General features: G+C 43.2%; 3 protein-coding genes across 14 annotated transcripts in view; 1 reads left to right on the top strand and 2 right to left on the bottom strand.

Moving 5' to 3' along the window:
• Positions 1 to 8,826, bottom strand: part of GGNBP2 (gametogenetin binding protein 2) — a 32,492-nt gene extending 23,666 nt beyond the window's left edge. For all 3 annotated transcript variants that reach the window (XM_055323438.1, XM_055323440.1, XM_055323439.1), the window contains exons 1-3: positions 8,646 to 8,826; positions 7,940 to 8,132; positions 233 to 313 (exon numbers count right to left, since the gene is read on the bottom strand). In XM_055323438.1, the coding sequence (XP_055179413.1) occupies positions 233 to 313; positions 7,940 to 8,032 (174 nt within the window). In that variant the 5' untranslated portion in view covers positions 8,033 to 8,132; positions 8,646 to 8,826. The remainder of the gene's footprint in view (positions 1 to 232; positions 314 to 7,939; positions 8,133 to 8,645) is intronic.
• A 5,794-nt stretch (positions 8,827 to 14,620) lies between these two features.
• PIGW (phosphatidylinositol glycan anchor biosynthesis class W) lies at positions 14,621 to 19,286 on the bottom strand. 6 transcript variants are annotated; one of them, XM_055317008.1, is made up of 2 exons: positions 19,269 to 19,286; positions 14,621 to 16,516 (listed from the first exon to the last, which is right to left on the bottom strand). In XM_055317008.1, the coding sequence occupies exon 2, from the start codon at positions 16,505 to 16,507 to the stop codon at positions 14,999 to 15,001; it is 1,509 nt and encodes a 502-aa protein (XP_055172983.1). In that variant the 5' UTR covers positions 16,508 to 16,516; positions 19,269 to 19,286; the 3' UTR covers positions 14,621 to 14,998. The 6 variants fall into 6 exon arrangements, with proteins under 6 accessions (XP_055172983.1, XP_055172974.1, XP_055172953.1 ...); XM_055316999.1 differs by lacking the exon at positions 19,269 to 19,286 and adding an exon at positions 19,137 to 19,257; XM_055316978.1 differs by lacking the exon at positions 19,269 to 19,286 and adding an exon at positions 18,220 to 18,338.
• The window catches only part of MYO19 (myosin XIX), a 36,434-nt gene continuing 28,792 nt past the window's right edge, over positions 18,259 to 25,900 (top strand). The window contains exons 1-5 of one of the 5 annotated variants that reach the window (XM_055316954.1): positions 18,259 to 18,460; positions 19,413 to 19,570; positions 20,814 to 20,933; positions 24,369 to 24,507; positions 24,986 to 25,134. In XM_055316954.1, the coding sequence (XP_055172929.1) occupies positions 20,922 to 20,933; positions 24,369 to 24,507; positions 24,986 to 25,134 (300 nt within the window). In that variant the 5' untranslated portion in view covers positions 18,259 to 18,460; positions 19,413 to 19,570; positions 20,814 to 20,921. Of the gene's footprint in view, positions 18,461 to 18,576; positions 18,754 to 19,412; positions 19,571 to 20,813; positions 20,934 to 24,368; positions 24,508 to 24,985; positions 25,135 to 25,900 lie in introns of those variants that run through there. The other 4 variants (XM_055316972.1, XM_055316968.1, XM_055316945.1 and 1 more) reach the window with 4 other exon arrangements.

The following is a 25,900-nucleotide window of genomic DNA, read 5'->3' as shown; positions in this document are numbered from 1 at the left end:
TCCCTGCTCAGTGAGAAGTCTGCTTCTCCTACCTCTGTCCATGCTCTCTCAAATAAATAAATCTTTTAAAAAAAGGTATATATTCACTGTAGCAATAGTAAAAAAAAGCAATTTCAGGGCAGTCTTAAGATCTAAAGGGCCCTAGGTAAAATGAAATATTTAAAGCTAAAATTTTAAATGACTCTTCAACATACACACACACATTTAAAACATTGATTTTTAAAAATATTACCTGAATAAACTGCTTTAGTTGTGCACCATTATTTTGATGCCCATCAAGATTTAACACATTGTCAGGAAATTCCATCACCATCTTAATATGCAAAAGAATGAAAATCAATTATTTTATTTTCTTTGAACACATGCTACAAACTATTTTATAAACCCCTAGGACAGAAATAGGTCCCTAAAGCAGGATTTGCACATCCCAGTCCCGCCCCCTGTTGAAAGAAGTTAAAACTACCACCACCACCACCGCCCAAGTTATACAAGTTTCTAAAGCCAGAAATGGTATAGTCATTAGAAGCAAGGACACTGAAGTCAGGGAAACAAGAGTTCAAATCCCAGTTCCACTACTTATAATCTACATCAGAAGTCTGGGCAAGTTACTTAACCTGTTTGACTTTCAGCTTCTTCATTTGTAAACAGAGATTAAGTAATAATGTTTAATATCTCTCAGAGTAGGTTGTGAAGATTAAATTATGTTTAAAAGTGTTTGTTGCAGTGGCCCACAATATTTAATAAGTAAAATAACCTGATATTTTATATTAAACATACATACTTATAGTTATTCCTCTTAATTATGGAATACAGTAAATTTTATAATGCAAATGGCCATTTGCATATGGCTATATATGGCTATATATGACAATATATGACATACTCAGACATCTATGAAATACTCAGAATAGTACCTGGCACATACTAAATGTTTGCTCTAATTAGGAACAAAAACAGAGCTATTTATTCAATTATCAAAATTCCCTTGGGTGCCTGGTGGCTCAGTTAAACATCTGCCTTTGGCTCAGGTCATGATCCCAGGGTCCTGGGATCAAGTCCTGCATTGGGCTTCCTGCTCAGCGGGGAGTATGCTTCTCCCTCTACCCCTTCCCCCTGCTTGTGTGTGCTCAGGCGCGCTCTCTCTCTCTCTCTCAGATCAATCAATACCTTAAAAAAAAAAAATCCCTACCAGAGGAAGAGGGATATAAAATTCAAGGATGTTTCTGCATATCAGATAATGGGGAATTACTAATTAGCACATCACTGATCTGTGACACCATTGATTTTAGAAAAGTACAGTGGTTACATACCACTAGGAAAGAGCCTTTATAACTGTTAGATGTCACCAAATAAAAGAAACATTCCAATTTCAAAGATGTTAAAATATGAGAGCAAAAACAGTATGCCCTTCAAAACAATGAAATAAAGTAACACATTTATATCTTAACTAAAAACATTGTTAAAAGTATTAAACATACTGTGCTAGGACAAACTTCTATTTCCAGATGACAAGGACCAAAAACTCCTACATACCCAAAGAGTGAAGTCATGATAAAGAGACCCATTTGAGGCAAAAACACAACACTAAAAATACCCCAACCAGTTGAATATGATCTTAAAAAAATTCCTTCTTCACTAACCAGCACCACAAAGACCTTCTTTTTTTTTTTTTTTTTTTTTTTTTTTAATTTTTATTTATTTATGATAGTCACACACAGAGAGAGAGAGAGAGGCAGAGACACAGGCAGAGGGAGAAGCAGGCTCCATGCACCGGGAGCCCGATGTGGGATTCGATCCCGGGTCTCCAGGATCGCGCCCTGGGCCAAAGGCAGGCGCCAAACCGCTGCGCCACCCAGGGATCCCAAGACCTTCTTTTTTTAATAGAAGTGATTATTCTTTTTCCTCCACATTAAAAATGACAGCTCTTATACATGCTTGCTCTAACAATAAACTAAGGACTAAGGATTTGATAACGGGGGAATACAGGATGTGTGAAGTAAAGAGAAGGTAATACCAGAATGGATAATGATGCAAATATCAACTCAACAATCTAGGACTCCACTGTATTACACAGACCCAAAAACTGCATGTACAAAATGATTCAAATGTTTCTATTTGTGTATTTTCTTAGAGAAAAAGATTATACAAGATATATTAGATGTAGCCTATCTCTGGGCAGTGAAAAGAAAAAGGACTTTTTCCATTATGTGTTCCTACCTTTCCCAAATTAATTACAATGCACATATACTATTTATGACCAGAGAAAGGTAGTGTTCCTTGCTTCCAATTCTATACTCATTATACCATATTCAGATACATGTTTCCACCTCAAGAGTTTTTATTATTCTGGAAGTTTCTTCTTCCATATACATAGACTATTATGTCCAAATCTCATATATTTAAGGATCAATTACCCAGTTTACCCAGTTTTCAGGTTTACTGACTTCTCTCTAGTCTTCCCTCTTATAGTCCTACTAATATCTCCAAAGACTGGTAGTAGTAATAATAAAGATATTTAGTATAGGGATCCCTGGGTGGCGCAGCGGTTTGGCGCCTGCCTTTGGCCCAGGGCGCAATCCTGGAGACCCGGATCAAATCCCACGACGGGCTCCCGGTGCATGGAGCCTGCTTCTCCCTCTGCCTATGTCTCTGCCTCTTTCTCTCTCTCTCTCTCTCTCTCTCTCCTCTCTCTCTCTCTCTGTGGCTATCATAAATAAAAAAAAAATAATAAAAATAAATTTAAAGATATTTAGTGTAGCTTTATATATACTTCGTGTTGTTCTAAGCACTTTCATATGTTAACCTTAACAAACTGGTCACTGGTCTGCTTTAACAAGGTGGCTCTATATGAACTGGTGAGGATGACAGAAATAAATGGGCAAAAAATCTAATGATCCATACAGTCCATTGTCCTTATATTTAACAGTCTACTCAGATTTTTCTTAAAAATTAATAATCCCAATATTAGAAGTCCTGGTCTATGAAAACTGATGAGATAAAAGTAGTTAATAGTACTTTACAGTTAATTCACGTTTTTTTTTTGTCATCACTACATGATTCAAAACACAAAGAAATCGAACTGTCAAGTCAGAAAAAAGTGTAGGATAAACTTAAAGCCATTAACTCAACAGAATACTGTAAACCACTCCAAATCTACCATTTAAGCAACTACCATCTTGATTTGCATTCTCACTTGTTTGATACAAATGTATACCACTCTAGTACATATTGATTGCCACCATAAAAAAATTTAAGATAATTACCTATTTTAAAATTAAAGCTACCAATTTAAGGAACACTCAAAGAATGCTTCTCATTTAACCAAATCAAGGTCTTTCCAGTCTGGTTCATAGGAGAAATCCTAAATTCTGACTCTGTGTAATAATGAGTTATTTTTATTTTCAACTATGTTTTATTGTTTGAATAATTAAAGTGGAGGTCAAAGAACAAATTTAACATATTGAGACCTAACAGCTGACATTAAAATGTATATAATTTAATGGATAAAAACTAGGAATCATTTCTAAAAGGTACCAACAGGAGGACACGGTTAAAAAATTTTTTTAAACTCCTCATTTCAGATCATTTGATTTTCACCTAACCAGGTGAAATGTCAAGATCAGGTCTATTACTGTGTCTTTCCTAGGTTTCACTGGCCTACATAATACTAAAGTTTTTCTTGTAACTTACTCTATACCACCCTGGTTACAAACTCTGCACTCACACTAAATAATTATTCTGTCCTTGCCTTTCAAACACTTAGGACAACAGCTTTTTACCTTGCTGTTTTCTGGTCAATCATTATATACTCTTTAATGTTGAGAGAAGACAGTAAGAAAAAAGGAAAGAGGGAAGACAAAGAAAAGGGAAACACTACTTTTCCCATTCTTTAAAACCACCTCCTTGACTTAATCTTCAGATTCTAGGTTCCCCAAAGGAAGACACTCATGTAAAGTATTTCAGGTGTGGTTTCACAGAGGACTCATTAGTGTTCTGCTTCATGATGAGGTTGCCTTTCCCTAACCGACCAAAAATAGAACCAGTCATTGTCCTGCAGTTACTGCTTTATAAAGTTTATTGAATCCATTACCCACTTTCACTCTTAAATACCTGTCCTGGTTTCTCTTGACCACAAATAATCTGTTTTTAGCACAAGTTCTAACCAACAGTATTAAATTTGTATTTATTAAAAGTCATTGTCACTTTAGCTTTACTTTTTTACTTCATCCTCATAGCTATTTGTAACATCTATCACCTTTGGTAAAATCAATTAAAGACTTAAGAGTTAAAACATTAAATACTAAATTTAACAAACGATAAACACCTAATCCCCAAGTGAATACAGTACCATTTACTATCTTTTAATGTCTCATTAAAAACCATTATCTGAGATGCCTGGGTGGCTCAGCAGTTGAGTGTCTGCCTTTGGCTCAGGGCATGACCCCGGGGTCCAGGGATCAAGTCCCACTTCGGGCTCCCTGCAAGGAGCCTACTTCTCCCTCTGCCTGTGTCTCTGCCTCTATCTCATGAATTAAAGAATTAAACAAACAAACAAACAAAAAAAAAACCCCACATTATCAGAGTCTCTAGTCCATTTAAATTAGTTGATTAGGAGGGTAAACTGCTTCCCAGCAATACTGTAGCAATGTGACACTATGTATCAAGAACTCTACAAAAAGGTTCTTATCCTTTGATCCAGTAACTATACTTCCAAAGACTGAGAAAAAAATTTTAATGCAGATTTATGTGTTATTTATAATCTTATCATACATAATCAAAAGCAGAATCACCTCTATATCCACAAAGGAGGAATGATTAAATTATGGAATGTTACAAAACAAATTATTATATGGCCAATAAAGCTACTTAAAAATGACAAGAATATTCTCAGTATTACATTTAGTGGGGAAAAAAAAAAGCCAAATATAAAATGCTACAGTAAACAATACATCTCAACTCTCCACCTAAGTGTGTTTCTATGACCAGAGTTACAGCAAATGTTGCTATCTTCTTAGTTATCTCTCGCAAGTAGGATTAAGGTTAATTTTTTTTCTTTGTTATACAGTTATTTTTCAAGACTATTTTATAAAGAGTATAAATTTTGACTCTTTTAAAGAAAACTACCTACTTAAAAATTATAATTCTTCAAAAATATTTCTAAGGTAAAATATATATTCTGCCCATTTGCTATTTTACAATTCTAGTTAATACCAAAAGTATTTTGGCCACATAGCATACCACTCTCCTAAATATTCCACCAGCTTACCTCTTTGGGATTTTCTAAAATACACCTAGATCAGTACTACACTCAAGGATTCAAACCCACTAAATTACCAAATGGGTCTTAATGTGTATTTAATATACCACATAAAAGAGGCAGCTACTTCTTCACATACAAGCTTCTCAATTTCATTTTACAAACCCAACCTAAAATCACCAGTAGAATTAAGGCTGGAAGTTTCAACTTGTTATTAAAAGGATGCATTTGTAACTAAATTGTGAAAGCTGTAACCAGACTTAACATCTAGGTGCCAACAAGATTCTAAGACAACTTGAAATAAAGACCACACAAAGTTTTTTCAATGCATTACGTATAAACCCTAAGAACAAAGACCAGACCAAATGTTAACTTCAGGGATACACTGCCATCAAATTATCAGTAGGCCAGTGCAGAGCATAAACTTCTGCTACAGGCGTCTTCCCTCCCTCTTCCAACAGGTGCTAGCTCTGCATTCTTCTTTTAAATAGTATTTGATAAAATAGTTCTGAAAGAAAGTTGTTTCCCAAAATATAATGCATCCCTGACAAGAATTTTCACTAAGCAGCACTCAATGACTATGCACAAGTTCCAAGACAAAGCAATAAATCGTCCCACTCATTACTAGTGATAAAAATCCTTCTAAAGTCAAGAAAAACTGCATCTTTTCCTAAATAGAATGCTATTTTGAGATATTTAAATTAAATGACCCTAAATTTTATTTGCCTTGGTGACAAATTCACAATACAACAAAAGCAAAACTCAACCACCAGGTTCAATCCAATCCCAACTTCTCTGGAGAAATAAGTACAATAATGTATCATAGTGCAAGGTTACATCTTTTTCTGTGGAAAGTTTTAGAAATTAATATCCTTGTACAGAGAACAGAGTATAAAAACACACACTGTTTTAAAGTGCTATATGACAGATGTGTCAATGCTGCACTCAACAAGGTGGTTATGTGAGCGTGTTAGTGCCTTTTAAAATGTTGTAAATATTAAAATTTATGTTGATTTCCCATTTTGATACTATACACTCAAAAGTAACCTTATGTTTAAACCCACTGGATTTTTTTAAACTTCAAAGGCATTCTGGGACAATAATCATAGAAAGTTCATACTAAATTATGCGCTCTAGAAAAGTGTTTGTGTTAGAAGTGGGAGAAAGAAAGTAACAAATCAACTCACATTAGGAGTTTTCAAATGGAGAAATGCATCATTTAATTTGACCAGAGTGCTATTATTTTTTTTTAACTTAAAATACAATTCCATTATACTTTTAATGTAAAAAATACAGAAATCATAACCAAGGAATACAAACACTTTCTAATGCATCAACACAAACTCTATTTACCCTATGTCAGGCCAAATCACTCTTTCTCCACAAAAAAAAAAAAAACAAACAAAAAAAAAAAACAAAAAAACTTTTTCATGAAAAAAAAAAGATGCTTTCACTTAAATAGTTCTAACCAATTAAGTCACCAAAAAGCTCCTCTAGTCCTTTTAAAACTACTGCAGCTCAATTAAATCTTAATTGAGACTGGCAAACAGAAAGGCATAGAGTGGCAGCTCTACAATGACTTGCATTTTATACAAAAATTGAAAAAACTTCAATGGATATTTGCAAAAGAAAATTCAAGAACAGAACTGCCTCTTAAAAGCAAAAAGGCAAAGGTAATACGATGAAGAGACTGAGTTACACCTATCAAAATAGGGAAACGTATAATCCAAAGCTCCAACATCATCAAAATGCAGGTTTCAAGATATTCAGAAAAGGCTCATTTCATGTCTTAAGAAATAGTGGCAAGTAACTGCACTCATTTCCTGTTCAGATTCAATTCAAATTTCTGCCATTTCCTTTCAAAGGAAATAGTACAGCAACATAGGGCAGAGGGTCAGTTATGCTGTACTACCATCAACTCTAAAAAAGAAAACTACCCATAAATGGGTTTTGACACTTGAGATGAGCAATCACCTCTTTATAATGCTCTTGCACATTCACTAATTTTGCTTCATTAAAAAAAAAGAAAAAGAAAAAAAAGGTTAACTGTAAACTAAAAAATAACTATTGCCAAGAAAACCCATTTTGAAGAGTCATGGCCTACCAATACGATCATTTCAAAGAGTTTTAATGTACTAGGCAATATGACACTATTTACAATGAAACCAAATCATTTTTGTGGAATCTTTACTGTGCGAGAGCATGTCACTTTGCCCTAAGTAATTAAGCTTCTGTTGTGAGCTATACAGTATTGAGAGAGAAAATATACAGGTAGCAGTGCAGCTGCGACATTTCCAGATAATTAAGCCTCCCCGAAGGGTAGGTGCATTCTGTAAAGGATAGGCCCTAAACGCCCAAGATCCTTCAACCCCTCTCCGAGGCGCGTGCTTTGGCAAAAGCAGCGTCTCCTAAAGGGACAGGGGAAAGGAAGAGGGTTCAAAAAGGAAGGAAAATCTGGAGAGAGGGGCTCGAAATGCTTACGAAGCGCTGGGTTAGGGCCCCGCAAGGATTACCGTGCGACACACTGCAAAGGCGAGTTTGTGGGGCCTGCCGGAGAGAAGGCCTCGCCTAGGAGTTGCAACACACTGTTTCTCCAGTGCGCAGCGCTCGGCCTGGGGGAGGGGGAGGAGGGGAAACAGCTGCCAGGGGAGCGGCGAGCCCGGCCCGGCCCGGCCCGCTCACCGTGAGGGTGTCGTCTATGTAGAGGGGAATCTGCCTCCTCTCGAAGGGGAACTCCTCCTCCCCGTCCCTGCACACTGCCACCAGTCGCGCCATCGTCCCCGACGCTGCCGTTGCCACCGTCACCACCTCCTCCCAGCTGCCGCCGCCGCTGCTGCTCCTGCCGCTGCCGCTGCCGCCTCCTCCCAGCTCCTGCCTGCAACAGCCAAACCCCGCGAGCGTAAGCACCCGCCGCCGCGCAGCACTTTCGCCACGGGGGGGGGGGGGAGAGGAGCAGGAGGGCACGGGAGAGCCGGTCTGCGTTTCCCATCACCCGATTCCACACGCGCTCAGCCAATCAGCGACGAGCAGCGCCGGGACCCGCCCCCTCGCGCCGCTCGCCCTCCCCAGCCCCCACCCCCGCCGGCCTCCAGTCAGGGTCCAAAGGAGAGGCGGAAGGGACCCGCCAGCCCCGGGGCTTCCCCAGCCCGTCACCGGAGTCCCAGCTCCAGGACCCCACCCACGGCCTCAGCTTCAGAGCCCACCGCCTGCTTCCCGCCGCCGGGGCGCCCTCAGCCCCCAACTGACCCCTTCCTCCCCTTTCTTGGCGCGCCCCGCCCAGTCCGTCCCCAGGGCTGCAGTTGCCCAGCGCGACCCCGCCCCTGGGAGGGGTCGACCCCGCCTCAGCTCTGCGGAGACTGTGAGAGGGAGGCTCAGACCCTTTCCTCACCCTTCTCGGAGGAGGCCTCTCGGTTCTGACCTTCACCGTTTTCGTGGTCGCCTCCCTGACCCCCCACCTCTGCTCCCCGTTACCGGCTGACGAGGCCCGCGTCAGGGCCGGCCTGGGCGGGAGCGCGGCTCCGAACGCCGTTTCCTCTCCAGGCTCAGTCAGCCGCTCGCGCCACGGGGAGTGGGGGAGGGAGGGCGGGGGACGTGAGGAGGGTGGGGCAGGGAGGGGCCGAGAACTCCGGGCGGGGCCCCGCCTTCTCTCGCGAGACTGTAGACCGTCGCTCTCTGGTCGCCTCTTTCGAAACCCTGGTGGCGGGGGTGGGGGTGCTCCCTCGGGTATCTCGAACGCGTGACCGACCCCTCCCCCGAGTCTGGCTACCCAAATAAATCCGAGATAGGGCTGCCCGGAAGAGTGAACAGGCCCGAACCTCCGTGGCCCTGCCGCGCGGGCCCGGGAACCGCCTTCCCGAGGTCCGGAGGGTGCAGAGCCGAGCTGACGCAGGGCCCACCTGAGGGGTCAAGGCCCTGGGAGGACTTAGGTAAGTGGGGGGGAGGTGAGGCTTTCCAAGTCAGTGGGAGCTGAAAAGCGGGAGTGAGGGAAGGGGAGACGAGCGTCTGGAGGGTGAGCGAGAAACTCGGGGCTTGGTTTCCAGGAACTTGACGCCGCTTTCTCTGAACACCCCGACTGGCCGAGGGCCCGCCGCATCACCGCTTCCCCGACAGAGACTGCGTCAAGATCCCGCCCGGGGGAGCTACTGATGTGCTGACAGTTGTGCGTTGTAGTTGCTACAGTAGAGGCAGATAGAAGACGACGTGGGGAGAGGCTCGTAAACGCCCTGGCCAGAGAAACGTCTTGGGCCGGGTTAATATTAACTTAGAGACTCAGGACACGGGTTCCCCTGGGCAAAGTACTGGTACGGGCCAAAGGCCCTTCCCTTTCCTCTGTGAAGGCAAGGTACCTATACCCTGCGTGCCACCGTGTACTCACTTCCTACCTGGAAGGCTTTGGAGGGCTGCTGGAAAGCCGAAACAGTTGTTGGGAAGTATTTTGCCTATGAAAGTCTTGACGGTTGTAAGGACAAGTCCGTTTGCTGCCTCTAAAACTAATCCTGATGACGGTATTTCCTGGTAGAATAGGCTAAAGCAATGATACCAGTCTTTTAAAAAGTATTTTGGTCATCACCAGAAACCTTAGAGACTCAGAACAGCAAAAAAACCCCATAGTGCATCTTTAGCCACATGTTGACTTATGACATTGTGTTGTCACTGTTAGGTTAGGTGACATAATAAACTGGAAGAACCATTGTTCAGTCCCAAAGGTGTGATTATCCAGTATTTATTATTTCTGTCTTTTGGCCATGTTAGGAGAGCAGAACAATGGGATCGTTAGCTTAGATCCAATAGGCATATAGGATGAGTATGCAGCTTCTGACAGGTTAGACTACAGAGCCAGACTTTGGACTTTTGAGAGAGTCTTGTGTTTTATGTATAAACACTCCTCTAAGGAAAAAAAGAATACTGTGGTTTTTAAGACCTAAAGGTGCTCTTATAAAGACTATATTAATGAATGTACCTATTTTAAGTTTAAACTTCTTTTGGATTGTGGTTGGTAAAGGACATGAAAATGACAAGCTCAACATAAAGGTACTAATTTTAATGATTTTGGTTATTGAGTACACACTGGGTACTAGCAAAGAACAGAGTATTCACCTGGGGATTTAAATCTTAAGTTAGAAAGGGCGTTAAAACCCAGATGTAAAACAGAATGGTACTACAACAGTCTCTTTCCATCTGAGGTTACATTCCCTGATTTGGATTTGTCTTTTATTACATAATCTCTACACCCTACGTGGGGCTCAAACCCACAACCCTGGGATCAAGAGTTGTATACTCTACCAACTGAGCCAGCTAGGCACCCCTGGATTTGTCCTTTAAGTTTCCTGAGCTTGCTGCTTAGTATCTTTGGACAATGTTTCACATACCACTGATACTCAGTAAAAAGGTGGATAATTTGCAAGATAAGTTGTTAGGGAGGTAAGGTGATAGTCTGGGTGCTCCAAATATAATAAAATAAATATTTGAGGAGGAATGCTTAGAAAATTATTTCACTAGAAAAGAACTTTTAGAAATTGTAGCTACGTCAAGCACTCATGGTCACTATTGGTCTAGCTTCTGCCAAAACCAATACTGCTACAGCAAATATTTCATAACTAAGTATCTGCATTTCGAGAGGTTAAAGCTAATTGACAAAATGAGTTATTGCTTACCTAAAAAAAGCTACCTGTTGTCTATTTTTAAATTTTAATGTAGGCATTGTGAAAGGCAAGGTTGAAGGATTTGAGAGACCAGGAGAAAGCAACCAACCACGGAAGACCTTCTGCTGATACCTGGTAACAATTGGAGTGATGGAGAGATAATTATCAACAAAATGCTCTTCTTTTTCTTGTTATGTTCCCAGTTTGTGAGACCCAGCCACAAAACTCCAGCACAAATGAGATAGGATTATTTTCCAAGCAACCTAGGTTTAAAAGAAATGAAGAGTACTGATTTATTCCTTGTGTTGTTTTCTATATTCATAGACTATACATAAACTCTTAGGAAGCAAAATAAGATTTTGTACGATTTATACATCATATTAGATATCAATGCTCAAAAATAAGATGTCATCTTCTAAACACAAGCTATTGATACATATTGGTAGATATATACAGTTTAAATTGTATAAAATTAAAGTCACAGGAATGAGTCACTTCCTGAAGGTCATCAATAGTCACAGACCAGATTATATTTTTCCCTTCTCTTTCCCCCTCAGTTCTCTGTCCTCAAAAATTGATAGTTGAGAGATGCCTGGTTGGCTCAGTTAGTGTAGCATGTAACTCTTGATCTCAGGACAGTGAGTTTGAGTCCCACTTTGGGTGTAGAGATTGCTTAAAATCTTAAAAAATAGTTGAAAAGAAAATTATTCAATTAGAATACTTTCTGTTTTCACTATAATAACCATGTTGTTTAGTGTGGTAGTAAAATCAGTAGCAGAATGTTCATTAAATTAAATTACCATGGTGATCCAAACCTGAGATTCTGTGAGTTTGGTTTTCTTTTTCATGAGCTGATAATGGGAAGTTTCATTGTCTGTTAAAAATAGGGACATACTAAAAAAAAAAAGACATACTTTCACCATTTAAATTTTTTTCAGAGAGAAAAAAAAAATTTTTTAAGGGAAAATAATGTCCACAAGTTAAAATGTAAGCCCCTTGAAGGCAGGGACTTTATTTTCTATTGTTTCTCTAGCACCTATACCTGGTACATTGGAGCTCAGTAAATCTGTGTTGAATGATCTCTTTTTGTCCTGTAAACTAGAACCAAGTCAGAATGGTCTTTACTAATTCTTCCGTGCTTAATGAATACTATTTCATTAGCTTTCTCTTAAATGACTTTCATAATTGGAGATGGAAAAAACACAGAGTACGCTTTGTTCTTTTTTTTTTTTCTTTTTTTAATTTTTATTTATTTATGATAGAGAGAGAGAGAGAGAGGCAGAGACACAGGCAGAGGGAGAAGCAGGCTCCATGCACCGGGAGCCCAACGTGGGATTCGATCCCGGGTCTCCAGGATCGCGCCCTGGGCCAAAGGCAGGCGCTAAACCGCTGCGCCACCCAGGGATCCCCGCTTTGTTCTTTTAAGTTATGATTTAGTATCCATAATTGTGACACATAAACTTGCTGAGAGATATTTAAGACCTAGTAAAGATGGAGCAGTTACCAACAAGCAGCAGCCAGTTAGACAACATGTTCTTTCAGTCATCAAATAATTACTTTTTTAAAAATGAGAGAACAATATGTTTACATCCTATTGGCCCTCTGAATGCTTTAATTAGATAAGTTGTGGGGTATTAGGCTATGACATAGCAAGAAAACCCATCACCTTTCCTACTCATGCTTAATTTACGTGCTATAATCTTACTGGTTAAATTTCAAAAGTTTTTTTAATTGAAAATCGAATTTGATTTTTGTTTTTATAGCTGTGTAACTGCTCAACATGCTGATTTCTTCAGGGAAAAAATTCCTTTCAATAATAGAGTAACTCCAAATATCGTTGATTATAGTTGGCAAAAATGCCACATAACTACTAAATTAGCCAACATCAGTGTAACAAATTGAAGTAAACTAATTAGTGTAATAATGTGCCTATGTTTAACAAAGTAGGGAATAAAATAAATTTTAACTAATTTAGAGGCAACTTATTAAAATAGCAAATCCAATTTTTTTTTTTTTTTTTTTTTTTTTTTAGCAAATCCAAAATTTTAATGTTAGAGGAGGCTCTACCTACACTACACAAATGATCGAGTCCTTACCAAATATAAAATTAACTTGGGCATTCTGACCCTTGACTATTTCTGCAAAGAGTTTTGCTTGAAAATGAAACGCAACTAAAAATTTTAGTTGAGTAGGCACTACATCCAGCATGAAGCCCAATGCCAGCCCAAACTTACAACCCCTGAGATCAAGATCTGAGCCCAAATCAAGAGTTGGATGCTTAACCTACTAAACCACCCAGGCACCCTTTTTTTGCCCACTTTAAACAATATACAGGAAACATTATAATCGGAAACTAAGGATTTTGTTTTTTAAATCTTAAGATTTTTTTTTTAAATCTTAAGATTTTGAATAGCCAATTTGAAGGTCTCCTTAGAACTTTTTTTTTTTTTAATTTTTACTTATTTATGATAGAGAGAGGCAGAGACACAGGCAGAGGGAGAAGCAGGCTCCATGCACCGGGAGCCCGACGTGGGATTAGATCCCGGGTCTCCAGGATCGCACCCTGGGCCAAAGGCAGGCGCCAAAGCGCTGCGCCACCCAGGGATCCCCGTCCTTAGAACTTTTAAAGGACTCAAATTGCCAGTAGGATATTGAACTTCAATATAGCCATCATTGTATTAAATCAGCCTACTACTTCACTTTCTCACTGGTTCTCTTTCCCTTTAACATGGTAGATGAGATATGTCTGATATGGCCCCTGCCTGCCTCTCTAGCTTATTACCCACCCTCTCCCTTTTTCTGAGCTCCAGCCTTGATTTCCAGGATGTGCTATTTTCCCAACTCAGGACTTTTGCCTTGCCTCCCAGAGGATTCATTCTACCTAGAATGCTGTTTACCCCTTCCCTTACCACATTTTAACTCCTCATCCCATCCATCAGCTCTAGCTCAGAGAAATACCATTTAGGAGTGTGTGCCTGGGTGGCAAAGTTGGTTGAGTGACAGACTCTTGACCTCAGCTCAGGTCTTGATCTCAACAGTCAGTTTGAGCCCCACCTTCCTCCCCAACCCCCATGCTGGATGTGGAGACTACCTGGCTGGCTCAGTCTGCAGAGCATGTGACTTTTTTAAGATTTTATTTATTCATGAGAAACACGGGCAGACATAGGCAGAGGGAGAAGCAGGCTCCCCCGCAGGAGTCCTAGGATCACGACCTGAGCTGAAGGCAGACACTCAACCACTGAACTACCCAGGTGCCTAAGCACGTGACTTGATCTTGGGGTTGAGTTCAAGCCCCATGTTGCAGTAGAGATTGCTTAAAAATAATTTTTTTAAAAAAATACCATTTGTGAGTAAAACTTTGACTCTATTAGATCAATTCTTCATGATACTCTTGGTAACCTATACTTCATGACTTAACAGTTTATAATAGTTGTTCAATGTCTGTTTCCCCACTGGATTACAAGTTCCAAGATATCAGAAAACCTGCTTATCATCCCTAGAGCACAGTGTTGGCTAAAGAAATTAATCCCAAAGTAAAACTACTGTCTCATAATTACTAGGCATGTAAACTACGTAGTACAATTTAGTCCATTCTTTGCAGCATTTGTTTCCTGACTTAATAGTATATAAGTATTTAATTGTAAACGTTTGCTTTCTTAGGCTTTTTTAAAAGGTTAAAACTGAGCAGTAAAGTGTTGACAATTTCACAATCACACTGAGATGTTTTAATGTAAATTTTATTATAAAAGTCATACAATAAAAAAATACAGAATGGTTTCTGATATAAGATGGAAAGTAAAAATCCTCCTTTCTACCATCTAATCTTTCAGTGTCATGACTCCAGTTTCTTTAAAATAGTGAAATTTAATAAATATTCTATCAAGTCACAAGGCTCTGTCTATTCTCTATTGGTTTGTTTTACATAGTGTTGAGATGCATTGGAACAGTAAGCATCACTCCTATTACAGAGGATTGAAACTCAATTCTATAATAAAATATGGTTAACACTGGGTTGCCAAAAGTCCATTTTCTTCACATTTAATGTTTCTGCTCATTAAGATAATAGTTCTGTAACACAAGTACTTTGTACCTATACTGATCACCAAAATTTTATAGTCTTATCTTGCAAGTGTAACACAAATATAATTAAACAGTTGGTAAACATATAGAGATTGAGCACAATTAAGGCCCACAAAGTACTGCTGTGTAACGTATCTACCATCAGGTTGATGAGACCAGTAGTTATATTTGATAGCAAGAAAAACACTAACTGGTTTCTGTTCATAGCTGTGATTAAACAAAGACTGGGTTCCTTTCTTTCAGCTTCGGAGACTAGAGATTCTGAATGCTTTTTACTGATAGCAGATGGCTGGACTGGTTTCCAAGAACAGGGTACGATAGCCCCTTTAGTAAGAAATTTGGCAAAACTCAAAATTATATCACCTAGTAATAAACTACTAAGAAGGATCAGGCTGGAAGCAACTATCCAAATACAAAAGGCTAAGTTGGCCATTCTCCGAGATACAACTTCTACATTTACCTGAACTATGTAAAGAGATATGAAGAGGCTTATTGCTGTCAGCAGAATACAGCATGTTACTTTTATCCAGTCTTTGACATGTGATCTTTTTTTAAACATATATGACCCTGTTTGCACACCAGCCATATGAATTGCCACATACCCCAAAGTAGAGATTATTCCTTCTCGGTTGGCATTTAGTAAACCAATCCTTGTGCCACTACCATCAGTGCCATACAAAATTAACCTTTTCAATGGAGTAAAGTCCAGGGCTAGTTGGTATAACACAATAATGCTGATGGCCACAATCCAGGATTTATTTAAAGGAAAAATAATCAATAGCAATGATGTTATAAGTTTCACAACCATTAAGGTAAAGAAAAAGTTCCAGTGAACTCCATACTCCGTTAAATGTTCCTGATAGCCTATGGATTTTATAATGACTAATCGTCCTATTCCTAGGAAGACTAATGGCCAAACAGAGTACAATGACTTTGTAAGATAATAAAATCTGGACCCTTCTGCATATTTTCTCCTAACCTCTGGACAAACCATTGCAGTCCCAAAAATAAAACCTCCTACTCCAAAATCCATTGCTCCTGTCCCATAGAGCTCAGTTTTGGCAAATCTTCTGGGAAAAAGTGGGAAGTCTACAGCTAAAATGGCAACAGCAGTAAATGCGCTGTTAATTACACGGAAACAAGAGATGGCTGGAACATATTCTGATTCTAGACTGATTTTCAAGAATTTTTCAAGTATTTTCTGGACAGGTATTCTGGCATAGTAAGTTCTTCTGCAGTATATTTGATAGAATAGCCCTGCCCCAAGGATAATTACAGCAAGGTGCTCAAGGAGGACAAAAGACGACAAAATGGTCAAAGTTGCCACCAGGGGAACTATTAAGAAAACAAAGTCAATGAATAGCCTAGTTCTCCAGGTATGTGAAGAACACAAGTACTGTGAGAGAATGATCAGGAGCCCTCTGCACAGGATACAGAATGCAGGTAAGCACAGGCCTTGGGTGACTTCTAGCACACTGGTTCCATTGTGGTTACTGACAAAAGCTTCCTTCATCTGCTTTTGAGACATTTTTTCTTCCTGTGAAAATAAGAGCAAAAGGATGCATTGGAAAAGCAATGTTCTTTTGGAATAGACATATATGTATGTGACCTGATTTTACTTTTTTAAAAAGAGTTTACTTGAGAGAGAGCATGTTTGGGGAGGGATACAGGGAGAAGGGAGAAACTTAACAGACTCCTCACTGAACTCAGCCCAACACAAAGCTTGATTTCAAGACCCTGAAATCATGACCTGAGCTGAAACCAAGAGTCTGACACTTAGAACTGACTGCACCACCCAGGGCCCCAATTTTACTCTTATTCCTAGATTTCACAGCAGAACTTTAGCCCCTAGTGAAATTAGAATTTGTGATTCCCCTTCCAAGGATCGTGGGAAGAAGCCTAACACATCAGGATAAGAATGTCAGGGCATCTGGGTGGTACACCCAGTTAAGCATCCTATTCTTGGTTTCAAGACCAGGTCTTGATCTCAAGGATCAAGCCTGAGGATCCGCTCCACGCTTAGCACAGTCTACTTGAGATTCTCCCTCACCCTCTCCTGCTGGTGCTCATTCACTCTCGCTCTCTAAAATAAATCTTTAAAATACCGGCGGGGGGGCGGGGGGAGAGGGGTGCCTGGGTGGCTCAGTCAATTGTCTGTCTTGAGTTCAGGTCAGGATTTTGGTGTCCTAGGATCCAGGCCCACCTCTGGCTCTCTGCGACACAGGGAGTCAGCTTCTGCCTCCCTACCTATGCTCTCTCTCGCTCTCACTCTCTCAGGTAAGTAAGTAGAATCTTAACAAAAAAAGGATAAGAATGTCTTGCTAATGGTATGAAATCATTGGTTAAAAAGCTGCAGCTATTCTCAGTATAAGGCAGACTGACAAACTTAATTTGGGATATAAACCCTGAAAATGGACTCGCAGATAGAAATTCCTATTACAAAGCATAGGATATGTTATTAAAATTTTGTGATGGAAATTGAATACATTTAACTGATGACTTCAAGTCAAATCAGAGAGGGACCGGGAGTGAGATGGTAGTTAAGTGCACCCTGGAGTTGGAGACCTTGGTTTGTGTGACAAGTCCCTCTGAAGCCATTGCCTCCAGTACAAAATACTAGTTCTCTAGGGCATCCTGAGCCCCAGGCTGCTTCCTATCTCATTCACAGCCACGCTTTCAGGTTAAGGTGTAGATGGGATAGAATGGATGCTAGTCAGGGGGGAAGGGGCGGGACGGGGGAGGCGTGGGCGTATCGCACACGCTAGTGTTCGTGGTTTCAAAAGGATGTAAAACACCTCTATCATATTTCGAGGTCTGAAATATGAACACAGAACACGTCTGTTGGCCAGACCACAGCCGCGCAGAACAAACGAATGCATGCCCGCCTGACGGCCTGTCTGGACAAGCAACAATTCCTCACGATAACAAACCGATCGTTACCGACTGGCCTTATAAAATGACGGAGTCCTTTTCCTGACTGACACGCGCCACGGCCGCGCCGGCCCTTACACCTCACGTGCCTTCGGTGTCCCGGTGTCCGGCCCGGCGCCCCGGCAGGCGGCCTTCTACGTGAGCCGGACAGCGCGGCTCCCACCGCAGCCGCAGAGCCACGCGGGAGCAAGCCGCTTCCGCCTCCCGAGCCGCGCTTCCGGAAGGCCGACGTGGGGCGGCCGAGGCTTCCGGGCGGGGATTCCGCGCGCGCGTGCTCTCCGCCCCGCGGGCTCCCCTCCCGGTTCTTGCCTGTGGTGGGCCTGCCGCGCGCCAGGTCCGTCAGAGGAGTCCGGAGCGGAGCGGACGCGTCCCACGCCTCGCCGCCACTCTCGAGCCCACGACGAGTCTCTCAGAGTGGTGGGATCAGAGGGCCCGGCTCAGTGTTCGACCACGGCGTCCTCTACTGAAGGACGGGGCCCCGTGAGGCCTTGGCTCCCGCGCCTCTCCCGCCGGAACACGGGACGCCGGCGCCTCAGGCCTCTCAGCCCAGGTTCTCCAAGTGCTTTGTCCCAGCTGGAGCCCCTCACTCCCACCCGGCGTCCAGAGCGGGCCACGTGCGCCCCGCGCCCAGTGCGCGCCCCGCCCCGGGGGAGGAGCCGCGGGGCTCCGGGCCACTCTGCCGGAGCGGGTAGCCGGCCGGTGCGCCCCGGCGGTCCCGGCTTCCCGTCCTTCCCGGCTCGCTCCCGCCCCCTCCTCTTCCCGCCGACTCTCCCAGCCCGCCCGCCTGCCTTTTCAGTCGGGCCTGGCGGGGCCGCGCGCGCAGCGGCTCGGGCCGTGGGACCGGTGAGTGTCACCCCCCGCCCAGGTCCGAAGCGCTTGGTGACCCCGAAAGGGTAGGGAGGCCGGTTTGCCGCCGGAGCGCTGAAGAACCGGGGCATCTTCCTCTCCTTTTTCCAAAGCCCCGTTTGCCCACCCTTTCCCATTTCCTTTTTGACCGTCTCGTGTCCGCAGGGGGTAGCCCAGCGCTTGGCCCTAGCCCAGAACCGTCCACCTCTCCACCTTGCTGCAGGAGGCGCCCCGGGGTCCCCAGCTGGGAGGCCGAGTCGCGTCTCCTGCCCCTCCTCTCGCACTCCTGGGGACCAGGGAAGGGGCGGCTGGCCCCGGGAAGCGTCAAGGGCAGCCGCGCCCTTGGCTGGGTCACATCCACCTTCCTGGGAAGGGCATACCCTCGCCGTGCCAGGTGCTTCCGGAGCGGCATCCGAGCCCCAGTCCCAGCGGGCACCTCGTCCCGAGAGGGTTCCCGCCGGTTCCCGCCGGCAACCTGGGGGCGGGCCCCGCTGTGTTCCCGGGACCCTTACCCAGCTTTTCTCGTCTGCCCTCCCACTGTCCTCCGAACGGAGGACAAACCTGAGGCTGGGTAGGAGGAGGAGCTAGTGATCAGGTTGCCTCTTGCCTTGATCTAGTGTTTCATCTGTTCGTTACCGTCTCCCTTCTGCCCACAGTGGTCACACCCTTTCCAGAAATTCCTGGCTGGTAACCGCGAAGCTGGGGGAAAGCAAGAGCTGGGAGAACTGGAGAAGACTGCTCTAATCTGACTTGACTCTGGCTGGGAACAGACGCATCATCATAATAACCAAGATTTGCAAAGCGTTCTCTAGAGGTACTAGCCCATTTGATCCTTAACTCAGTATTTTGAGGTGTAGGTATTAGTATTCCTTCTTGCAAACGAGTAAACAGAATAAGGCTTAGCGCTTATGATCTGCCTTGGAGGAGTTGGAGCTTTGGTTTCTAACTCCACAACCTATTATGCTCCCCGTCTGACCCTCTCTCTTAAAATGAGCTTCCAGTTTTGGGAGCTTTGTTCTTCTTGACTCTCCGGGTGTCCTCTCGATGGCTGTCCCTTGGACAGCATATGGTCCGTTTCTGTGGTGAATGTGGCCAACACATTCCTGATGCCCTTCTCTGTCCTTTTTCCAGTTTGTATGAATTCCCTATCCCTGAATTCTTTCACGTGCTAGATATATTCGGAACCCCAAACAAGACTCCACGAGGGTTAATCCATTACAGACACCCTTCATCTTCATCCCTCCTTGCTAGGAAAGTGTGAGGCCTGGGAAATTCTGAGTCTTAGGGTCACTTACAGTTTTTCAGAGATTGGCCCTGGTACAGCCTCACAACACTCCGTCTCTCAGATTTTCCTCCTCTGAAATCTTTGCCTTCCTAAAGATGACACTGGACTGTTCTGATTAGTGTCCCCAAATGGATTATTCATCCTTAGTAGTCCTTATTAGTAATAACAATTTTCCTCCTCTGAGTGAATATTCAGATTTGTACTCCTTGACATCATTGACCTTCACAACCACTCCTCATGAGGTAGATTTACTATACCCATTTTCAAGATGAGGGATCAAGGTGGGCCAGGAAGGTGATGTGGCTTTCCTGTGAATAAGCTATGATTTTGCTCCCACACAGCAACCTTCTGAGAGCATCAAGAATTGACTCCAGACTCCCTGTTCCATCAATCACTGGCTATACAAAAATAGAATATTTCTGTCTAGTAGAGAGGATAGGGCAAGAGACTTCTCTGTCTCCCAGTGTTTCCATTCTCCATGGCACACTGACTCAGAACATATGTAGCCCCACCCCAAACCCCTGTAGTAAAACTGGCTCTGAAGAGCCTGGGGAGCCTCTGGAGGCCCTCCTAAAATTTTCCCCTCTTCCCTAATGCAGGAGGTAGGACCGACTTTCCCTCTCTGCTCAGGCTCGCCCTGATTCTCATTTTGGTTCCTCTTGCTTGGCGGGAGGTGCAGGAGTGAGTCACCCTGAAGAAGCCCTCACCTGTTTGGCTCTTACCTTCTCTCTCATGTAATATGCTCTGAGGTGACTCATTCACATTCCTCCAGAACCGAGCCTTTTGCTGGACCCATGTTCCTGCCTGTGCTCCCATGACGGGGTGGATAGCACTGCTTGTGCCTGTGACCCAGAACCCTGGCTGACCACATTGAAGCAGGATGCTCCAGCAGGTAAAGCAGGTCACCCTGAGGTAACCTAGGCCCTGAAGCATCTAAGGCACTTTCCCATCTGTCACTTGGCTGAAGAAGATTCCACTTACCCTGACCTGGAAGGAAGGGAAGGATCCCTTAAAGGTCTTTTCTCTCTTCATGTAGTCACTCCAGTGCCTTTTACCTGTCATTGAGAAGCTTTTCCTGATCCCTAATTTGAATCTTTCCTATTGTGGTCTTTAACTCTTTTTCCTGGGATGAGTATGATGAGATTGATAAGATGGGATGGGTAGGGAAATCCTTAGGGCTCTTTGATGACTTCACAAGCCTGAACCAGTGAGTGAGTCCAGAGAGATGTCCCAGCCTGAACTGTTGAAGTACAGTGGAAGCTTAGGGCTTCCAAGAGGAGGTGTTCTTTGAAGATGAACCTTAAAGAATATGTAGGAATTAGCCAGGTGAAGAAGGGAAGTAAGCAGTCCAAGCAAAGAGGTCAGCCTGTGCAAAAAATATGGGTGAAAATGCCTATGTTGAAATATAGAAGTCTGATGAATGGATCATGAAGCGCATAGTGAAGGGTTGTGACATAAAACCTACCCTTACTCCAGGTGTCTGACTATCTAAAAAGGCTACTGTGGCCCCAGGCCTGTGGAATTCCAAATCACCCATCCCCTATTTGTATCATCCTTTACATGCAGCTCTCCATCCAAAGAGAATGCTAGTAGATAGGTATTTGCTGAATTTTTATTTACAAAATGTTGCCATGTACTGTGCTGAGGCAGATGCTCAAGATGGGGTGCCTGGGTGGTTCAGTTGTTTAAGCATCTACCTTCTGCTCAGGTCATGATCCCAAGGGCCTGGAATCGAATCCCACATTGGGCTCCCTGCTTCTCCCTCTTCTTCTGCCTCTGCCTCCCCTCCCCACCTCGTTCATGCAGTCTTTGTCTCGCTCTTGCTCTCAAAATAAATAAATAAAAATCTTAAAAAAAAAAAAAAAAGATACTTGCTCTTCAGGAGCTCACAATCTAGTGGAGTTCTAGGCAGGTAAGTGCCTGAGACTTATTAGGATCACCGAGTGGAAAGCCAGCCAGCCTCAAGGGAGCCCTGGTGGACAAAACTGCTTGATCATTTTCCAGACTTTTATCTTATGCAATGAGCTTGAGACTAGAGAGAAGCAGGCAGGACAATTATCTGCTCTGGGGCTTTTTTTGGTTTGTTTTCACCTTTTTTTTTCTTATTTTTTTTTAAAGATTTATTTATTTATTCATTAAGAGAGAGTGAAGAGAGAGGCAGAGACACAGGCAGAAGGAGAAGCAGGCTCCATGCAGGAAGCCTGATGTGGGACTCGATCCTGGGTCTCCAGGATCACACCCCGGGCTGCAGGCGGCGCTAAACCGCTGCACCACTGGGGCTGCCCTTTTTTTTTTTCTTATTAAAAAAGCAGTAACATCCATCAAAACCATACCAGCAGCTGCACTGTGTTGAGCCCTACGTAAGTAGTAGGTATTCTAAGCATTTTACACGTATAGTTTTGTTTAGTCCTCGAGCAAGTTATAGCGTTACATGTACAGTGCTACTATATCCCCATTTTGGAGATAAAACTCAGAGAGGTTATGTGACCTATTCAAGGTCACATTCACTGTAAGCAATGTAAAAAATATAAGAAAAAAAAACATTAAAGTTACCCATAATTACACTATCTAGAGTTAAGATTTTTAAAAAATCCTATATTTTCCTAAAGATATAAATATATATTTTTAAAGATTTTACGTATTTATTCATGAGAGACACAGAGGCAGAGACATAGGCAAAGGGAGGAGGCTCCCCATAGGGAGCCCAATGCGGAACTCGATCCCTGGACTCCAGGATCACGCCCTGAGCTAAAGGCGGACACTCAAGGGCTGAACCACCCAGGTGTCCCTCCTGAAGATATATTTTTTTAACTATTTGAAGTTATACTCTTTTTTTTTTATCCTGCTTTATTCTGTTGTGAGGCTATACTATAAATTGTCCACCATTTGGACATATCAGTTGTTTTCAATGCTTTTTGCAATTACAAATAGCTTAATATATGGTGAATAAGAAGGTAATATTCTTATGGCCCTTCTTCTAAAAGAATTGCAGGCTTAAGAGGCATGTGTGGTTTTTAGGCTTTGATATATCATTGCCTAATTAAAGAAGAGCTGTTTTGGTTTTTTTGTTTTGTTTTGTTTTAAAGATTATATTTATTTATTCATGAGAGACAGAGAGGAGGAGGAAAAGCAGCCTTCATGCAAGGAGCCCAATGCAGGACTCGATCCTAGGACTCTGGGATCATGCCCTGAGCCAAAGGCAGATGCTCAACCACTGAACCACCCAGGTGTCCCAAAGAAGAGCTGTTTTTAAAAGAATAATGATACCTAACTTAGGGTGCATATACCAGGTGCCTTCTCTAAATACTTGATGTGCTTATTAGTGTCTGAAGTTGCTGCTACCAGCATTCCCATTTTATAAGTGAGGAAAATTGAGGCATAGAGAGATTAAGTAATTTATAAAACATTGTACAACTAGTAAGTGGTAGAATCAGGATTCAAATCCAGACAATCTGCATTCAGATCTAGGCTCTTGAACATTATACTCATCTACTTCCCTGGTTGTATTAGAGCTGATCATAAAATATGGCTCAGATTGTGATTGTCCTTCCCCCCAGTCCCCCAAGAGAAGAAGGATTTGCAAGAATCTAACCGTGCTCTGACCTCAGCATCAGGGATGGGCCAGGGTCAAGGAGAAACCGCTTTTTTTCCCTTTGGTGCCTATTCTTAACCTCATCCAACTTCCAAACCAGGCTCCCTCTCAAGTAGACCCAGGGCAGAGGAAAATAACTAAATAGACTAAATCTAAGCCCCAAGAACCAGGTGATGAAGATGTGGAGCTACCTCGCAGCTGGTTTTTCATCACAAACTAAATGGTTTCTTTCAAAAAAGGCCCAAACAATGGTTCGTCTGTGTGTGTGTGTGTGTGTGTGTGTGTGTGTGAGTGTGTGAGAGAGAGAGAGAGAGAGAGAGAGAGAGAGAGAGAGAGTGATCGATCCCCTGTAGCAGACCTCCATGTTAGGCCCCACCCCTCCCAGTCCCAGTAGGCTGGAGCTCATTAAGAGGAGAGGGAATAGCATTTATTCATTTATTGAGTACACACTGTGTGCCAGGCACTAAGTGCTTTGTATATCTCTTATTTTTCTGTCCAGTAGTCCTGCGAACTGGTTTTATTTTCCTTTATTTACAAATAAAGAAGCTGTGGCTCAGAGAAGTTAAGTAACTTATCCAAGCTCACAGGCTTAGTAAGTGGCAGAACTGAAATTCGAACCCACACAGACTATGATACTAGAGCCCTGTTCTTTTTGCTATTCAGGCCCCCACCCCTACATTGCTGCCACCTGGTCTCAGTCCCAGTTTTCATGGCCCTTTCCTCATGGCCTCTTAGGTTAATGGCCACAGTTCAGGCTCTGAAGCCCAAGGCGGGGGATTCCTCAGAGAAGACCTGCAGGAGTTCCTGAGTGGGGAAGCCCCACTGCACCAGCTGGATGACCTCACCAAGGTGAATCCTGTGACACTGGAGACAGGTATGGGCCTCCCTTTCCTCAAGAATGCTGTCTCCAAAGCACCCGTTGGTGCCTGGCTGGCTCAGTTAGTGGAACATGCAATTTTTGATCTCGGGGCTGTGGGGTCCAACCTCACATTGGGTGTAGAGATTACTTAAAAATAAAATCTTAAAAAAAAAAAAGTGCCATCTTCAGAAGGGTGGAGGTGTGATGTGGGTAGTTCACACAGCTTCCCCTGGCCAGACCAAGGCAGGCAGGACTCCTGATCGCCAAATGAGCTGCTCCAGACCTCTGCCTGGCAGCTGCACCCAGGCTCCAGGGCAGACTTTGCTCCAGATTTGGGGCTCATCTTAATTAGATTTTGTACTTATTCAGCAGGGAGTTGCTGGGATCTAAAGGCACTTGGCTAATTGCAAAGGTAGCACAGTTAGGCCAGTGTTTGTGTGGGCAGTTGTGTCTACATGTGAGCCAGAGTTTGCTAAAGGTGCCTCTGCCTCAGTCCTGAGGTGTTTGCAGGCTCGGTACGCAGCAGACACGTTCTACACCAATGCTGGCTGCACCTTGGTGGCTCTGAACCCCTTCAAGCCCATCCCTCAGCTCTACTCAACAGCACTGATGAGAGAGTACCATGCTGCTCCTCAGCCTCAGGTAAGGCTCCGCCACTTCCTGGGCCTCAGGGCTCTGCCATATTCATCTGGGCCTTCTTGCAGCTTCCCCATCATTGTCTATTCACCAGCCATGTAGTCATTCAGAGTCTGCCGGTGCCAGGGCGACCGAAATATTTTGGACACGTGACAGCAGGTACAAAGTAAGAGTCAAATAAATATTTGTTTAACTGAGTTTGGAACCTAAAATAAGGACATAGGACAATGGATTTTTTTTTCTTGTTTGTGACTTTATTAAAGGGAAGGATTTACAAAGGTATATTTGTATATTTAATAAACCACTTTTTTGGGGAAAGAATAAAATAACATATGATAAGGAGTGCTCTAGAAAATTCAGTATGTGTTCCTTTCCACTGAGAGGAATGAGACAAATTCTTATGGGGTTGGAGGTGGTACAGGCAGGGAGTAGGCTAGTTGGTGTTTAAGTGCGTGATGTCTTCAGGGAGAGGCAAGAGCAAACTTGCCGGCAGGAGAGGTGCTGTCAAGGAGCAAGGAAGTAGATGAGATGGGAGGATGACATAAGCCAGAGCTGCTGGCAAAGGGTCTGAAGCCCCACAGCAGGCAGAATGAATCCATAGTGCTGCTTCCCTGGGGATAGAGGGACTGACTGGAGCCCACCGTGGGGATCATTACTCTGCAAATTGGGGGAGTCAGGTTCAGGAAGGTAAAACAGGATGTAGGGAAAACAGTCGGAGGCTCTTAACAGTTCAGGCAAGAGGCAGCTAGGGCATAAACAGGTGCAGGGAGGG

Source organism: Nyctereutes procyonoides, unplaced genomic scaffold (assembly GCF_905146905.1).
Source record: "Nyctereutes procyonoides isolate TBG_1078 unplaced genomic scaffold, NYPRO_anot_genome, whole genome shotgun sequence".
Taxonomy (NCBI): domain Eukaryota; kingdom Metazoa; phylum Chordata; class Mammalia; order Carnivora; family Canidae; genus Nyctereutes; species Nyctereutes procyonoides.
The sequence above is the reverse complement of the archived record's forward strand: the minus strand, read 5'-3'. Positions and strand labels throughout refer to the sequence as shown.

Bases quoted from the DNA above. Each gene is read 5' to 3' on its own strand.
- PIGW (XM_055317008.1), bottom strand. From the start codon at position 16,507: ATGTCTCAAAAGCAGATGAAGGAAGCTTTTGTCAGTAACCACAATGGA.